Below are 18,087 nucleotides of genomic sequence, written 5' to 3'. Positions count from 1 at the left end.
GTGGTAAATATCCATTTACTAAGGATAGATTAATCATGTCTAAAATAGGACCACTGATCAAAGGGAATACCTCCTTAAACAACTTTGTTGGGATCGGGTCTAACATGCAGGTAGAAGGTTTAAACCAGGGGTGTCAAACTTGTTTTAGGGGCCGCATTCAGCTTAATCTGATCTCAAGAGGGCCACACGAGTAAACTCATTGCAAGATTAAATAGAACTAATAAAAGTGGACTTGTTGTTGATTTTTATATTAAATTAATTTCACTTTACACAATATATTATGAATAACCTCAGCGTTTTTAAGAAAAGTATGTACAATTTCAACAATACTTTTACTCAGTTAAGCATTAACTTGTGCATTATGCATAAGAACTGATCACAGTGATTGTACAATATTGAAAAACATTTAGTCACATTTTTTGGAACTTAAAAACACTGTCCTGCATGATAAAATACATCAAACAGATAAAAACTAAGAAATTATTTAAAATCAATGTTCCACATCTGAAGCTAATTAAAACACAGCGTCCCTCGTGGACAATACAGGAACTGTAGATTTTTAATTAAACGAAGTACATGTTTTTTTCAATAATTGTTTTATCATTCTCTTCCTTTTATCTCTTCTTTCACCTTTGGTTTTTGTTCTTCTTGTTTTTCCTTTCCTCTCCTACTTTCCCATTGTAGTGTCCGTATCATTTGAGATATTCCCCGCATGAATCATAATAAAACTATTCACATTCATAAATCAAGTGGAGCACTATGGCAAAAGCAGTACTGCTCCACTTGGGAAAGTCAAATCTGATTAGCTATTTTTGGCATTAAGACAACAATTCTTATTGTCACATTGCCAGACAAGGACACTGGGAAAAGAAAAAAGACAAGAATATTATTATTTATTTATTTATTTATTAATAATGATAATGCATTTAGCCACCGGGCCGGACTAAATTGTTCGGCGGGCGGGCCAGATCGGGCCCGCGGGCCGTATGTTTGCCACCCCTGGTTTAGATGAAGCTAGAATTTTAGACAGCTCAGAAAGCTCTACTGCTTCTAAACAGTTAAAACACTGCGCAGGTTCTAAAGATTCCTCCAACGCTGCCTCACTTACTGAGGATGAGCTTACTTGCTATCTGCTGTCTAGCTAACTGCTATCTCGCTAAATGCTGTCTAGTTAAATTTTGTATAGTTAAATGTTGTGTAGCTAATTGGTTACGAGGTACTTGCTTACTAGCTAACTGTTATATTGCAAACTACTATCTAGCTAACTACTATCTAGCTAACTGCTATCTTGGTAACTGGTGTCTATGTAACTGGTGTCTTGCTAAAATGTTTGGTTAAACAAAGCTCTCTGCTCCTCAGCTTCTCCGTCAGTCATGTCTGTTCCTCCAGAGGTCTTCATGTTTGCTTGTGTCCTCTTTCCAGGCGCTGTTATGAGTTCCTGGATCTCATGCTGCAGGAGTGGCACACAAATACGCTGGAAAGGTAAGTTCTGTAGAGTTTTTAGAATAATTCTCCATAGATTCACATCCATCAGGAAGCTTTGGCCTCCTCTCCCCCCTCCTCCCATGATGGCATTTGAGTCAGATGAGCGTCGGCTCGGTGAGCTCCTGATGAGCCAAGTCTAATTTATGAATCCCGCGGGAGCCTTTATCATCGTAAGGCAGCTACCCAGCCCTATAACCATGACAACGGGAGGGGAGTCATTAAAAAGCACGAGAGAAACCCAGAGGGTGGCCACAATGACTCTAGATCTTCGAGGAGAGAAAGTTGGAATCGGGAGGATTTGGTCTCTTGGAGTCATTATTTGGTCTTAATTTAATCTTTACGGAGTTCCTCACCATGTTTCCTTATTATCCCAGACATGTCGCTGTTCTGACGGAGACCATCAGGAAAGGAATACACGACGCCGACTCTGAGGCCAGGTCCATAGCCAGGAAGTAAGTGTGTTTCCAGTCTGAGCTCTGGTTTGGTGTGAGAAGATGGACGGAGCTCTTAGTTACCTGGTTGTCCCGTCTCAGGTGCTACTGGGGTTTCCATGGTCACTACAGCCGGGAGGCCGAGCATCTGTTCCACGCGCTGGAGTCCACCTATCAGAAAGCGCTGCAGTCTCACCTGAAGAGCTCGGACAGCGTCGTGTCTCTGCCGCAGTCGGACCGCTCCTCCTCGTCTTCACAGGAGAGCCTCAAGTAAGAACCAGGAGGTCCATCTTGCTTTGTTCTGTTCTGCGGGTTGTCCGGGCCGTGCGTTATATCTGAGAGGCTGACACGATGTGATACCAGAACCTTTCACCATGTTCTTCCTGCTCCTAAACCGTGTGTGCTCTGTTCCAGCCGACCGTTCTCTGTGAAGAGCGTCATTGGAGGCAGCATAACGAGAAGTAAGTCCATCCAGAGCAGCTTCCTCACGCAGACTGTACTGGTTCCAGCACTGAGCCCAATCAGACCGGACCACACTGCGTCATGTCTGGTCAAACTGGGCCGAGTCAGCCCGGTGTGCTAGAACCTGGTTGGGTGAAAAGCAGCCAAGTTCCAAACTGTTCTGACCCGGTCCGGTTTAACAGACGGCAGGACCGTGTGGTGGTCAGGTTCTGCTGCACGGTGTCTGTGATCAGTACCGTTTGGGTCGGGGTGGAAATTCAAACTTCTACTGTGGCTGTGGTGGAAAAAAGTTGTTGTATAATTTATTTTATATAACATTTGTCTGGGTTATAAACACCCTAACTATATAAATTGTACAGTTTAATATTTAAAGAAGTTGAATGTAAAGGAAATGAAGAATTTAACAAATGTATTTATAACAGTATATGAACTGTAACAGTGGTTTACTGTAACTAGTTAATTTTAGGTCATTACTAACATCAGACTTTAACAAAGCTGCACAGTCCTGTCTTTTAAGCCCTTTCTTTGCTTTGTTGCTTCAGAATGCCTGATCTGTATCTGATTCACAATCAGATTCTGGTAGTTTCTATTCTGTTTTAATATCTTTACATTTATATTGTAATGAGACTGAATATCCCCCAATCCTTCAAATATAAATCCTGCTCCCTCTGCAGTGAAAACTGCGTGATAGTGGTCCATTTCAAGCACAGACACAAATACCCATGGTGGCTTTTTTCCCCCAAACTTATTGATAATTAATGCACTAATATAATGAATTTATAGATGCTTAAAAATAATAAGCCTGCAGATGTGTGCACCATTCTGAAGACATTAAGAGAAAAGCACAACAATGGACGCTTGGGGAGAATTCAGCGTATTCTGCTTAATATATTTATTTTTATGAGTCTAATTATTAATAGTAATTTGATATTATCATTAATAATGTTTTTCTAGTCAAAGCAACAACGAAAAGTGTTTCCAGATGGTTGTTATTAAGGGCTAACAGCCTTTAATAATTATAACTAGGAATTGGCCTATCAATTAGTAAACATTATTAACCTTAAATTATAATTGCACTAATCAATAACCACAATCAAAGGAAACATTTGTGAGGTTAACTCAAAAGGGATGACTCGTAAACTCTTAGACGATTCAAGAGTTATTCTGATATAAAAATAACCACAGACGACCACAATTAAACTATTTAAAATTTATTAAACTGTCTGTTTAATACTCAGTGCTCTCAACTATCACGCATTGACCGTGTGACACACGCATTTCACTAACTTCACACGCTCACACGCAACACATGGCATTTCACACGCAAACATGACATTTCTCACGCATAAAAATCACAAAGCCCATCTGGGCTGCGGACGACAAAACTCCGCCTTCTGCTGAGATGTTTCAGCGTCTTTCACAGCTTGTGGCCATCAGTAATTCCTGCTGCAGTTCATGTTAACAGAGCAGCAGGAAGAGTGATCAGAGTTATGAATAATTTTAGTCTTAACAGCGGTGAAAGTGAGCCGGTAAGGTCCTGTACCGCGTACACAGGAGGGGAGGGGAGGGGGGGGGGGGGGGGTGGAGCTGCTGCGAGATGACCGGTTCATTCAGAACCAGTCATGGCTGCACGCTGATCATAAAACAGTTCTGCTAACCAGATGCAGTTTAAAACGCCACTTGGTCAGTTTATAAGTTTCGTTTTTATTAATTCTGCATTTTTTAACTACATGCACCATATTTCTGTGCCTCAGCGCTTGCTCCTCTCCCTCCCCTCCTTTCCCTCGGAGCAGGTGCTTTTATCACCGTTCATCATTCACAACGTGAATCACTACGTTTAATGTCCTCACATCGGTAGCAACGTGTGCCGGTTAAAGTCAATAGGAGACTTAGTAGCTGTATTTCATGCTATTTTATTTAACAACATAGATTCAGTGGCGCTTTGGTGGGCGTGCTGCCTCGCGCTTTAATTCAGGTGCGCACTTTTAAGGGTCATTTTAAAGAACTTGTAACATCAGGGGCTTCATCTCAGATCTGTCAGTACCCCTGTTCCCTTTATAGGAGCCCTTTACAGTAATTATGCATTTTCCCCATTCTTTATCCGTCGCACGCAGCGCACGGAGGTAAAATCCGCCCACCTCACCGCCCAGAGCGCACTGACGAGAGCAATAGAATTTGTCTGGTCAGCGCGGCGACTGACTGAGAAACCTGTCGCTGTGAAAGGTGATGAGAATGTTATAAACTGTAACAGTCTAGAAGTGCATGGAGCTGAAAGGAGGGAGACATCAGCAGCTGGATCGTGCGTAAAGACGCAGCGGGAACCTCTGTGTGCTTCAGTGTTGCTGCTGAGGGGAAATTGTTGACCATAAAGGCTTGATGAAACTCAGCCTGATTCACCAATCAGGTTATAGATCTACAATGATAAACAACCCATAGATGAATGTGTAACAGTATAATAATTCGGTCAATAACTTAAAACTACTTAATTTTATTCAGTATTATTTGAACAATTGTGTATTTTTTTATATTTTAATCCATTAACTGAACAATAAAGTATTAATACCTCTCTTTCTCTTTTTAACAAAAGTAATACATGTCTACAATGTCTGGTGGGATAAAAATGAGATGGAGTTGAGACTCCACCGGCTCTTCCAGGGTCCAGTTAGCCCCGCCCTCAAACAAGCCCCGCCCCCAAAATTAGCATAATCTCACTCTTAACTTTTTATAAAAGTTGAGAGGTCTGTTAATACTAATACTAGTCTAACACACTACTCAATTAAAACAACACAACATAAAAGAGGAAAATAAACAACAAAGCAAAACAGCAATGTGATGAAACTTGGACATAGCAGTCTTTAGGTAATTTCCTAACTTAAATAAGCCTCACTTAAGCATTGAGTAATCAGCATCAAACAGCAGCACCTGATGTAAAACAGCATTAAAATGGATCTGGCTAATACATGGAGTGATGTAATGGTCCTACAAAACACTGGGCCTGCTGCTAAACCCGGTTAGATACAGAGAGCTTCAAGTTGCTAAGCTGGGAGGCTCAAGATGGCTGCACAATGAGCTAGTGCTAACAATGGTTAGCCTAGGAGGCTCAAGATGGCTGCACAATGAGCCAGTGCTAACAATGGTTAGCCTAGGAGGCTCAAGATGGCTGCACAATGAGCTAGTGCTAACGATGGCTAGCCTAGGAGGCTCAAGATGGCTGCACAATGAGCTAGTGCTAACAATGGTTAGCCTAGGAGGCTCAAGATGGCTGCACAATGAGCTAGTGCTAACGATGGCTAGCCTAGGAGGCTCAAGATGGCTGCACAATGAGCTAGTGCTAACAATGGCTAGCCTAGGAGGCTCAAGATGGCTGCACAATGAGCTAGTGCTAACAATGGCTAGCCTAGGCGGCTCAAGATGGCTGCACAATGAGCTAGTGCTAACAATGGCTAGCCTAGGCGGCTCAAGATGGCTGCACAATGAGCTAGTGCTAACAATGGCTAGCCTAGGAGGCTCAAGATGGCTGCACAATGAGCTAGTGCTAACGATGGCTAGCCTAGGCGGCTCAAGATGGCTGCACAATGAGCTAGTGCTAACAATGGCTAGCCTAGGAGGCTCAAGGTGGCTGCACAATGAGCTAGTGCTAACAATGGCTAGCCTAGGAGGCTCAAGATGGCTGCACAATGAGCTAGTGCTAACAATGGCTAGCCTAGGAGGCTCAAGATGGCTGCACAATGAGCTAGTGCTAACGATGGCTAGCCTAGGCGGCTCAAGATGGCTGCACAATGAGCTAGTGCTAACGATGGCTAGCCTAGGCGGCTAAAGATGGCGGCGGCTCAGACTAGAGGCTAACCACTAGCCATAGTCAACTGCCCCAACCTTGAGGAACAACGGGGGGGGCGGGGCTTAGTCCAGACAAAGGCTACTAGCTAACACAATGAATGAGATTCAAGTGAAATCCGTGGGAAAAGCAAAGAAACGGGAACGACAACGAACAGAGAGGAGATTGGAACTTAATGATGACGCCCAGAATAATACTCCTTCTGGAGTAAAACACTTCTAAACCTCTGCTCTGACAAGTATCAAATTCTATCTATAAGAAATTAAAACGGTTGCTTCTCTTGTGGTTCTCCCGCTGGAAAGGTCCAGAAACTGTTTAGATGCGGCGCTCTCAGCTGAGATGGGGGGAACCGAGGGAAGAGAGCGACTTGTTGGCCGCGGTTGGGGTTATACTTTTGGGTGGAGTCAAAGTCGCACGCTGGGGGTCAGGTTTATGAACCGTGTTGCATGCTGGGAGCCAAAACCCGAGCAGTCATATTACTGCATAACATGACTGAGCTGCTGTCAACCCCACAGAATTTACACAGAAAACCAAACTGTGCACTTTCCATTGCCATCAGACGTAGTCTTGCTGTGTTCTACATGCGGCCAATCAGGCGTATAACCGTTAATTTAACGGGTCTGGATGTCACATGCTCACCTCGGCAGGTCTGCGCTCTTCAGCAGAAACTCCAGCTGCTCCAATCACAGACGAGCCAGTTGTGAAACTCGCCATCGCTACTTCTTTTCCCCGTGTCGTTACAATAACGTTTAACTTTGGGTTTTTTCCTTTAGTCCTGAGAAACGTTTTGTCTGCAGTGTGCAAAATACCTGTCAATATTTGGGGGGGTCCCCATCTCCCGATTGTTGCGCAATACCGATGTAAATTTTCTCAATATGCAGTAGGCCTATAACATTACAATATCAAAGTCAGCTTTAATGTCAATTCTTCACATTAACCAGACATACAAGGACTCGAGAGGACGTTCCTCATTCACCAACAGTGAAACAGATAAAGTGCACAGGCACAACAGATAAGATCAGTTCCTAATACTAAAATTGAAAATTTTTTAGTATTAATTGTTGTCAACGTTAAGTCTTTCTTCTGTTTGGCGCGCACATGGCTAATTTGCATCCACGAATAGGATTGGCTTAGCCTCGTGAGACCATCCTGATCTCGCGAGCTTTCAAGGTTTCACTCGCAGATCAGTCTGGCTACTCTCCGTTAAAGAAAATTTGGAGCCGTTCACCAAACGAACGTCCAATCAGCGTTGGCTTTGAGGCGGGTTGAGGTGTGACGCAACGGGAAGCGCGACAGTTCAGTCTAAACAACATGGCGGCTTCAGCCGGTGAAACTAGCGTTAGCGTGGCTATCGAGCAAGTTTTATCGGAATTACAGAGTATTTCTTTGCTGAGCTAACGAGCCTTTACCTGCAGCAGCAAGAGTAGCTTGGCTTGTGGTTGTGTTTTCGTCGTCGCTCGTAACAGAGCGACGACGAATCTGATTGGTTTATTTGGCCCGTCTATCACCAACATAGGCCAATCAGCTAACCAGTATTTTTGCCCCTTCCCAAAATTACTTCAACGGAAGGTTTCCAGATGGATATGCGGAGCAAATCTATCTGGCGGAGTCAGGTTAGGATTGGCTGGCTCCACTTGGCAAAAAAGAGAACATATTTCCCCCCTGGGATCATTAAAGTATGTCTGATTCTAATTCTGATATTTGTGAATAAATGTTTTGAATTTTAAATACTGGACATGTTGAGCTTAAAAAATTTTGAGTGACCATTAGTGACAAAAAATATTTCATTTTAAATTTTTTTGACACAATTTAAGACCCCCTTTAAATTTTGCTTTTGACGCTCTCAGGGGTTCTCATGGGTTAATCAGGGGGGTTGACCCCCCCCGAAACCCCCCGTATTTCGCACTCTGCTTGTCTGACTTCTGCCCGTTTAACACAAGTTACTGCTTAGTTTTTCTTCTGTTACTGAACGCATTTAGACCAGACCAGCAGCCGCTCCGGCGCTCTGCTGCCCCCAACAGGTCAGTCATGCAAACTGAATGCTGTGCTGCCGTTCTGCAGTCTTACCCAGCGCTTCTTTAATTTACCCGCTTCAGTCAGTGGCGGATCTCCGTCTCTGGCTTGCATGGAAGTGAAACTGTCTCCTGCCTGACCCTGTCCAGGTAAACTGGTCGGTTCCAGGGTTTCCACCACGCCAGGCTCCCTCCAGCGGTCCCGTAGCGACATCGACGTGAACGCCGCCTCCAGCGCCAAGTCTCGCCTGTCCACGGTCCCCGCCTCCTCGCCGTTCAGCGCTGCAGCCGCCCTCCCCCCGGGGTCCTACGCCTCTTTAGGTAAGCCGCCGTCTTTCCCCTCGCAGCCTCGTGGTTTCTAGGAGCCGCAGATCAGGTGTTCTCCTTAGGCGGCTCGTTGAGGTCGCAGCTACACCCTGATTCTCTGAAAGTGTTTCTAGAGGATTAGTTCTGGTTTGTTTCTGCAGCTGTAGTGTTATCAGAAGCTTTAGACGCGCTTCCTTTGAATATTCTGACATTTGAGCCACAGCGACCCGCTCTCCAGGAGGAGAACCAACCCCCACAGGGTTTGGATCAGGGTGCTTCTCTTCTTCTCCAGATGTTCCAACCAATCAGGAGAGCTGCTGTCCGTCCTTGAAGCTCTTGGACCTTCCAGCTCTCCGTCTTGTAGATGAACTCCCAGCATCCTCTGCAGTAGAGGGACCGGGACTCTGGAGCCTTCCTCCCTGCAGCTTATAAGCTCCTAGCCGTGGGTTCCTGTCCTGCGGCTCCTAGCTGTGGGTTCCTGTCCTGCAGCTTATAAACTTCTAGCCGTGGGTTCCTGTCCTGCAGCTCCTAGCTGTGGGTTCCTGTCCTGCAGCTTATAAACTTCTAGCCGTGGGTTCCTGTCCTGCAGCTCCTAGCCGTGGGTTCCTCCCTGCAGCTCCTAGCCGTGGGTTCCTGTCCTGCAGCTCCTAGCCGTGGGTTCCTCCCTGCAGCTCCTAGCCGTGGGTTCCTGTCCTGCGGCTCCTAGCTGTGGGTTCCTGTCCTGCGGCTCCTAGCCGTGGGTTCCTGTCCTGCGGCTCCTAGCTGTGGGTTCCTGTCCTGCAGCTTATAAACTTCTAGCCGTGGGTTCCTGTCCTGCGGCTTCTAGCCGTGGGTTCCTCCCTGCAGCTCCTAGCCGTGGGTTCCTGTCCTGCAGCTCCTAGCCGTGGGTTCCTGTCCTGCAGCTCCTAGCCGTGGGTTCCTGTCCTGCGGCTCCTAGCTGTGGGTTCCTGTCCTGCGGCTCCTAGCCGTGGGTTCCTGTCCTGCGGCTCCTAGCTGTGGGTTCCTGTCCTGCAGCTTATAAACTTCTAGCCGTGGGTTCCTGTCCTGCAGCTCCTAGCCGTGGGTTCCTCCCTGCAGCTCCTAGCCGTGGGTTCCTGTCCTGCGGCTCCTAGCCGTGGGTTCCTGTCCTGCAGCTCCTAGCCGTGGGTTCCTGTCCTGCGGCTTATAAGCTCCTAGCCGTGGGTTCCTGTCCTGCGGCTCCTAGCCGTGGGTTCCTGTCCTGCGGCTTATAAGCTCCTAGCCGTGGGTTCCTGTCCTGCAGCTCCTAGCCGTGGGTTCCTGTCCTGCAGCTCCTAGCCGTGGGTTCCTGTCCTGCGGCTTATAAGCTCCTAGCCGTGGGTTCCTGTCCTGCAGCTCCTAGCCGTGGGTTCCTGTCCTGCGGCTCCTAGCCGTGGGTTCCTGTCCTGCAGCTCCTAGCCGTGGGTTCCTGTCCTGCGGCTCCTAGCCGTGGGTTCCTGTCCTGCGGCTCCTAGCCGTGGGTTCCTGTCCTGCGGCTCCTAGCCGTGGGTTCCTGTCCTGCAGCTTATAAACTTCTAGCCGTGGGTTCCTGCCCTGCGGCTCCTAGCCGTGGGTTCCTGTCCTGCAGCTTATAAACTTCTAGCCGTGGGTTCCTGTCCTGCGGCTCCTAGCCGTGGGTTCCTGTCCTGCGGCTCCTAGCCGTGGGTTCCTGTCCTGCAGCTTCTAGCCGTGGGTTCCTGTCCTGCGGCTCCTAGCTGTGGGTTCCTGTGATCCCTCGTCACGTTCCTGTGAAGCGGCGTCGGTAGGAGCTGCAGAGCTGCAGGAGTTTGGGCCGTGGCGGTTCTCACCATGACGAATGGGAACATTTCTCCTGTAATCAGTGGCTTTTATGGGCCTGACGTGGAGAACGGATGAGTGCGGGTGTTATTAGGCTGCTCTGTCAACAGGAACCCGTTGATGAATGCGGTAAATGAGGCTGTGTGACGTTTCCACGGCGATGAAACCCATAAGGCTGTTTAGGATGGGTTCTAGCTGCAGTTAGGCTAACGATGCTCCCAGTTTTCCTCCAGTGGATTGATGGTAACCATCCCACCTCTTGCTCCCCCGCTCCATCTCCTGCTGCTAACGTCTCGCTCTCCCCCCCCCCCCCCCCCCCCTCTGCTGCGCTGCCCCTCGTAAACAGACGGCGCTCCGGGTAAGACTGATGGTAAGGATCCTGTGTCTGTGTGTTTGGAAGTAGAGACGTACAAGTCTGTCTGTTGTTGGACGTCCTCACCTCCTGTGTCCATTGTGTCCGTCCCCCCCCCCCCCCCCCCCCCGAAGCTGTGCTTGGTTCTGTGGACCTCTGCATGGACTGTCTGCATGGATTTCCTCCTCTGTAACCTTCCCAGCTCCGTTCTTCACGCAGCGATCGGGTCCAGCGCTGCTGTTTCACCCCGACAACATCTGGACCTGTTCTGTTTCATAACGCAGCCCAGAGAACGTCCCGGCCTTCAGAACCTGAAGAACGCATGAAGACTACTCAGACGTTCTGGTTAAAGCTTTAAATAGATGAGGAGCTGGACAGGGAGCCCAGCAGGGTACCTCACCTCGGAACTCTGTGGTTCGGTTCTGAGCCGCAGCAGCTGACAGTCGGCCGAAGAGATCCAATGATCCTTAAGGTGATTTATCAAGCTACACCTGGCTCAGGTGACCTTGCACCCTGACAGTGGACCCACCCGGCTATTAACATCAGCGAGAGAGGAACAAAGTCTACCGTCCCAGTTTCTCCTCTCCTGGTTGATGAAGCTGGTTCTACGTCATGCGCTGAAACTCTGGCTTTGGACCGGACCGTCTGACCCAGACAGCAGGTTTGATGATGTCACGTGGTTTCTGGAGCCTGGATTGGTTCTGAGCTGGAAGTAGTCTGGATCTCCCTGTGGTTTCCTCCTCCGGTCCGCTGAGCGCCGGCGCACAAAGCGGCCCGTTGGCCCGGGTTCTACAGCAGGAGCGCCGCTACATCAACATGTTCGGACCTCAGATCTGCTGGACAGCAGGTTCCTGCTAAGCCTGGTCCATTCAGCAGTTAGAACCTAGAAAGAACCCGGTTCTGTGTAACGGGACGTTCTGGGCCAGCAGTGAATAAAGTTCTGGTTCCTGCGTGGCCGTTTATTCAGACGAAGCTCCAGAACATAAAGCCATTTCTGCAGCCTGGCTTCTCTGGGTCTTGGTGCCGATCCAGCCGGCAGCTCAGTGCTCTGGACTACATTTCCCAGCAGCAGCGGTCCTAAAGTCTTCTTCTATGGTTCCAGCATGTTTCCACAGCCAGGAGGTTGGTCTGTGGAGCTTTGAAGGCAGCTGGTGTTGTAGTGTCCCCTCTGTCCCGTTCTCCTCCGTGTCTCAGTAGACGGCTGTAGTCTCTGCCTGCGCCTCCTGGCAGGCCGACGTAAAAAGTTCTTCTGCTTCTCCATCAGGACGAGTGCGGACCAGAAGACAGAGCTCAGGCAGCGTGGGCGGAGCCAGTCCGTCCGTGGTGGACAGCAGGGGGCGCAGTCGAGCCAAAATCGTCTCCCAGTCTCAACGTAAGCTTGTTATTGTTGTTATAATAATAATTATTAATAACTAATAATAATAATAATGATGATAACATGACGCACCAGTGATCTGCCTCTCCACCGTCCCTTTCTGCCTCCGTTTTACATGTTTCCTTCTCAGCTGAATCATTAATGCAGCTCCATGCTTGCTCAGCACTTCCTGTTTTATGTCTTCATCACACTGACTCAGAGTGCATGCTGGGTAAAACCCAACAAACATCGCTCTGTTTGTCTCTTTCTGACCATTCTCCATGTCCACCCTGTCCCGCCTGTTGCGTCCATCATCCAGGATCCAGATCAGCCAATCCCATCAGCGGTAAGGCCTCAGCTCCGTCCAATCAGCTAGCGCCTCCTCCCTCATCCCGCCCCCACCTAGCGGAGCACGCCGTCCTGCCGCTGCATGGTTCTGTCACTGTTTGCCTGCTCGCTCTGTGCGGTCTGGAACCCGTTCGGTTCTGGTTGCTGCAGCTGGTTCCACTGCATGCTTAGAGCTCCGGGTCTGTTCCCCTCCGGCAGAACACAGAACCGTCCCTCTGCCCCACTGGCGCCGCCCGGTCCGCTGACCTGTTCTGTTTGCTGTCTCTCCTACAGCCGGCAGCCGCTCCAGTTCTCCAGGAAAGCTTCTGGGCCAGAGCTACGGCCGGGTCTCCCGGGCCGCGGCGCCGGCCGCCGGCACGCCGACAGACCGCCGCAGCAGGATCCCCCGCAGCCAGGGCTGCAGCCGAGAGAACAGCCCCAGCCGCCTGGGCCTCGGTAGGACCAGAACCCTCACAGAACCCTCACAGAACCCAGCCGCCATCTTTTATCTCATAGGAACACCCTGGAGAGGCAGCCCTCCACCATCCATTCATCATCCATTCTTCATCCATTAATTTATTCATCCATCCATCCATCCATCCATCATTAATTTATTCATTCATTCATTCATTCATCATGCATTCATCATCCATCTATTCATCATCCATTCATTCATCCATTCATCCATCATCCATCCATCTATCCATCATTAATCCAGTCATCATTCATCCATTCATTATCCATCTGTCCCTTATTTATCCATATATCCATCATCCATCCATCATTCATTCATCCATTCATCCATTCATCTATTCATTCATCATTCATCCATTCTTCATCCATTATTTATCCATCCATTCATCAACTCATCATTCATCCTTTCATCCAATTAATTATTCATCCATCCACCCATTCATCCATCATTCATTCATTCATTCATCCATCCATCATTCATAAATCCATCCATCATTCATTCATTCATCCATCATTCATTCATTCATCCATCCATCATTCATTCATTCATCCATCCATCATTCATCCATTAATTCATCCATCCATCCATCATTCATTCATCCAGCCATCATTCATCAATCCATCATTCATTCATCCAGCCATCCATTCTTCATCCATCATTCATCCACCCATCATCCATTCATCCATCCATCATTCATTCATCAATTCATCATCCATTCATCATCCATTCATCCATCCATCATTCATCATTCATTCATCCATCCATCATCCATCATTCATCAACTCCATCATCCATCATTCATCATTCATTCATTCATCGACCCTGATGTCCTCCAGCAGCCTAAGCCTATAGCAGCATAACTATAGAGGTAGCTCAGGGTAACATGAGCCACTCTGACTAGAAGCTTTGTCACAAAGGAAAGTTTGAAGATTAGTCTTAAAAGTAGACGGGGTGTCTGCCTCACGGACCAAAACTGGGAGTTGGTTCCACAGGAGAGGAGCCTGATAGCTAAAGGATCTGCCTCCCATTCTACTTTTAGAGACTCTAGGAACCACCAGCAGACCTGCAGTCTGAGAGCGAAGTGCTCTGTTAGGAACATACGGGGTAATCAGAGCTCTGATATATGATGGAGCTTGATTATTAAGGGCTTTATACGTTAGAAGGAGAATTTTAAATTCTATTCTTGATTTAACAGGAAGCCAATGAAGGGAAGCTAAAATTGGAGAAATATGATCCCTTAATTATCAGAACAATCTGTGTGTCTCTGACCTTTCTGGCTCCATTCTTAAAGGACGAATAAGCAAAATTTAAATATTTTATATAGAACTAAAAATAATGATATGAAGAACTAAAGGTAATATTTCAGATGGACTACGGTCTGACGTCACGTCATCTCTGAGTTGTTCTCCAGTCTCTTGTTTACAAAGCCAGGCCAGCCGAGCGTGCACGTACGTGCACCTGCGTGCGTGTGCAGGTACGTGCACGTGAACTGCTGCGCTCAGCCCCTCCCTGCCCTAAAATACCACCGTCAGAGCGGAGCAGCGATGGAGCAACATGGCGGAGAGCAGCCAGCAGATCAGAACGTTCTCTTGCTAACAGCTTTATTAAGTTCTGAGTTCCTTAATTCTCTGACCCTAACCACTGCAGCTGGAGTGGAGGTAGAGAGGCGTGGCTTAGTCTGTGATCAACAGCCCCCCCTGGTGGTGAAAGGCTGCTCCTTCAGGGCTCCCTGTAATCATGGCGTGTGGACCGTAGCGCTTTCTGTTCCTACTCTGAGCGTGGGCAGAGAACTGTTCTCAGTGAGAACCCACAGAGAACGTCTGCGTGTTGAAGTCTCCACCCTTCAGTCAGCGCCTTTAGGCTGATTAAGGAACCGGGCCTCATGCAAACTGGACCTTCCTGTCTGCTTCTCTCTGGAGGCCATGTTGGTTTCTGTAGTTTTTCTGCTGCGTGAGCTCAGCCGGCCCAGAATGACCTGCAGTGAAATGTTTCATCTCAGACTAACATCTAATCGCTTTAATCTCAATCAGCTGAAATCTGTCACTAATTTAGACTTAACAGCCGGTTCTGCTGCCGTGTTCTCATCTCCAACAGCTGTTGGTCTTCTTCTTCTGTGGTTCTGCTCAGCTTTCACTCCTCTTCTCTTTTAGAGCAGCAAAGTAACGGGTCAGAACTGAGAGGGCCCGGTTTCCTGGTTCTGGCCTCCCCTCCAGAACCAGGGCGTTCTACTGAGTTCTCCCCGTCCTCTAACTCCTGTCTCTCCTCACCACCTAACCTGTTGTGCTAACGCTCTGCTTCCTGCTTCCCACCACACGCTAGCCCGGAGCCGCATCCCCCGGCCCAGCATGAGTCAGGGCTGCAGCCGCGACACCAGTCGCGAGAGCAGCCGGGACACCAGCCCCGCCCGGGGCTTCGCTCCTCTGGGTGAGTACGGCTGAGAGGAGGCCCCTCCGTCTGGGTGAACACGCTGTTTCACTTCAGGGTTCGTTCAGGGACTCCAGGGAACATCAGGCTCTGAGAGGTCCTCTGGTCTACTTAGTTCACCGGGTTCTGTCATTCAGAGCCCACATCTGAACCGCCACGTTTATTAAAGAAGGAAAAACACAAATAATCAAAACATTCGGCTCAAATTAAATATGATTCTAAAAGAAATGAGCTTTCAGGATCGTTTATGGTTTTCTTCAAATAAATTCACCTGAGCCTCCTGCGGTCAGCGAGTGGACCAGAACCTGCTCTGTAGGTCCAGTGTCGGCGCCTGGAGGAGTAGAACCGTTGAACTGAAACAGCGTGTCTGGGTCTGACTGCTGTGCTGGGATCAGAATGTTCTGGGTTGATCTGATAAATGGTTCCGTTTCAAAGGCAGTGAGCCACGCAGCGTAGAGACCAGGTCCAGTTCTCGGTACCGTACTGTAGAGACCAGGCCCAGTTCTCGGTACCGCAGCACAGAGACCAGGCCCAGTTCTCGGTACCGTAGCACAGAGACCAGGCCCAGTTCTCGGTACCGTAGCACAGAGACCAGGTCCAGTTCTCGGTACCGTAGCGTAGAGACCAGGCCCAGTTCTCGGTACCGTAGCACAGAGACCAGACCCAGTTCTCTGTACCGTACTGTAGAGACCAGGTCCAGTTCTCGGTACCGTAGCGTAGAGACCAGGCCCAGTTCTCGGTACCGTACTGTAGAGACCAGGTCCAGTTCTCGGTACCGTACTGTAGAGACCAGGTCCAGTTCTCGGTACCGTACTGTAGAGACCAGGCCCAGTTCTCGGTACCGTACTGTAGAGACCAGGTCCAGTTCTCGGTACCGTAGCACAGAGACCAGGTCCAGTTCTCGGTACCGTACTGTAGAGACCAGGCCCAGTTCTCGGTACCGTAGCACAGAGACCAGGTCCAGTTCTCGGTACCGTACTGTAGAGACCAGGCCCAGTTCTCGGTACCGCAGCGTAACGCGTGTTAAACAGATTCTGGGTCAGCAGCAGGGCGACCCGCCTCATCTGGTGTTGACCTCTGACCTCCTGGGATGTCTCCCTCGTCTCCTGTCCTCCCACAGCCTCCCGGCGCCACTCCCGCTCCACCAGCGCTCTGTCCACGGCAGAACCGGGCCCGTCAGGTGACCTGCATGTCCCTCAGTCTGTGTCCACCAGTAGTCTCCTGTTGTCCTCATCCATGGCTGCCTGTGTTTGAAGGTTTTAGTTCCTCCTGCAGAGGAAGATGAAGGTGTTATTCCAGCGCTGCTTCCAGAACGGTTCTGGTTGCTGTAAACGGGCCGTTCTTCATGCAGGAACAGAACTTTGGTGTTTCTTTGCTCATTTCATCGTTTTCCTCCGTTTTCTGCCTGGTTGCTGAACCCTGGGTCTTTTCTGTTGGGGCCGTTTTCAGTGCATGCTTTGCTCCTGCGGGGTTCATGTTCTCCTCTCCGGGTTCTCCGGGTTCCCCGGTTCTCCGGCTGAGCTTCTGCTCTGGTGATGAGTAGGAAACGGTAAGTCTCAGGAAGCCTTTTCCTCCGTCAACCAGCTTCCTGTTCCTTCCAGATCGCTACGGTTTGATTCACCAGGCGAGGATCTCTGCGTCGGTGAACGCCATGCGGGTCCTGAACACCGGCACCGAGGTGGAGGCGGCCGTGGCCGACGCTCTGGTGAGTCTCTGCTGCTTCCACACACACATGCCAGAAATGTTGGAGAAAACCTCCATGCTCTTCATCATGCGCTCTCTCCTCTTCCTCCTGGCTTTCAGCTGTTGGGCGACTCCAGGAACAAGGTAGATCTACGACTCCTGCTGCATCCCTGCCATCTCACACATCATCTGTGGCTCCCTCCTCCAGCCTCTTTCCTTCACGCCCATCATTACCTCAACCATCCCTCCTCTCTCACCTTTCCCTCTGCATCTCTAGTCCAGCTTTGAGCTTAAACCCAGCAGCAGTTCTTTATGCTGCAGGGAACGTCTGTGTGGCTTTAAAGCCTCCCTCGTCCCGCCTGGCCCTGCATCAACTCTCTTTTCTCGCTGCAGAGGAAGCCGCTGAGGCGGCGCTACGAGTCGCCTGGCATGTACTCTGACGACGACGCCAACAGCGACGCCTCCAGCGCCTGCTCCGAGCGCTCGTACAGCTCCAGAAACGGAGGCATCCCTCACTACCTGCGGCAGACGGAGGACGTGGCCGAGGTCCTGAACCACTGCGCCAGCTCCAACTGGTCGGAGAGGAAGGAGGGCCTGCTGGGTCTGCAGAACCTGCTGAAGAGTCAAAGGATCCTCAGGTGGGAGGAGCTCTCAGCGTCTCTCCTGTAGTCAGGGTTGGTGACATCACGTCTGCTGAAGGCGTTCCCAGAGCTGCGGTCCGATCAGAACCCGATCCGATCGGACCGCAGCTCTTGGGTTGTGATGGTGGCACAGAGCAGGCGGTTCCTCCTGCAGACCGCCTGACGGCAGAAACAGGAAGTTCTGCAGGACGAGGCAGGAAACGCTGCTGCTGCTGCGTTCTGATTGGCTGATTGTTCTCGTCTGCAGCCGGGTGGAGCTGAAGCGACTCTGTGAGATCTTCACACGAATGTTTGCAGATCCTCACAGTAAGGTAGAGAACATTGATCGCCCATAGTGTAGATGCATGGTGTTCCAGATGTTTACCTGCTGAAGCTCCGCCTCTAACTGCGTGTCTTCTGTTGCACGCCTGCCTCGCTGTGGCTTTAACCTCAGAGGGTAAGTGTTCGGCTTCTCGGTCCGTCTCCTTCACACGGAGAGCCCAGCCTGACAGCCGTACCTTTGCTCT

At 49.4% G+C, this 18,087-nt stretch overlaps 1 protein-coding gene across 25 annotated transcripts in view; it reads left to right on the top strand.

Moving 5' to 3' along the window:
- Positions 1-18,087, top strand: part of clasp1a (cytoplasmic linker associated protein 1a) — a 61,558-nt gene that overhangs the window by 23,383 nt on the left and 20,088 nt on the right. For 10 of the 25 annotated variants that reach the window (XM_036132573.1, XM_036132570.1, XM_036132567.1 and 7 more), the window contains exons 15-30: positions 1,423-1,482; positions 1,860-1,937; positions 2,019-2,186; positions 2,331-2,377; positions 8,376-8,546; positions 10,672-10,695; positions 11,942-12,049; positions 12,351-12,377; positions 12,653-12,814; positions 15,153-15,257; positions 16,378-16,437; positions 16,859-16,962; positions 17,061-17,084; positions 17,334-17,578; positions 17,829-17,892; positions 18,015-18,017. In XM_036132573.1, coding sequence (XP_035988466.1) covers positions 1,423-1,482; positions 1,860-1,937; positions 2,019-2,186; positions 2,331-2,377; positions 8,376-8,546; positions 10,672-10,695; positions 11,942-12,049; positions 12,351-12,377; positions 12,653-12,814; positions 15,153-15,257; positions 16,378-16,437; positions 16,859-16,962; positions 17,061-17,084; positions 17,334-17,578; positions 17,829-17,892; positions 18,015-18,017 — 1,450 coding nt within the window. The remainder of the gene's footprint in view (positions 1-1,422; positions 1,483-1,859; positions 1,938-2,018; positions 2,187-2,330; positions 2,378-8,375; positions 8,547-10,671; positions 10,696-11,941; positions 12,050-12,350; positions 12,378-12,652; positions 12,815-15,152; positions 15,258-16,377; positions 16,438-16,858; positions 16,963-17,060; positions 17,085-17,333; positions 17,579-17,828; positions 17,893-18,014; positions 18,018-18,087) is intronic. The other 15 variants (XM_036132568.1, XM_036132585.1, XM_036132584.1 and 12 more) reach the window with 9 other exon arrangements.

Source organism: Fundulus heteroclitus, unplaced genomic scaffold (assembly GCF_011125445.2).
Source record: "Fundulus heteroclitus isolate FHET01 unplaced genomic scaffold, MU-UCD_Fhet_4.1 scaffold_53, whole genome shotgun sequence".
NCBI classification, from domain to species: Eukaryota; Metazoa; Chordata; class Actinopteri; order Cyprinodontiformes; family Fundulidae; genus Fundulus; species Fundulus heteroclitus.
The sequence above is the reverse complement of the archived record's forward strand: the minus strand, read 5'-3'. Positions and strand labels throughout refer to the sequence as shown.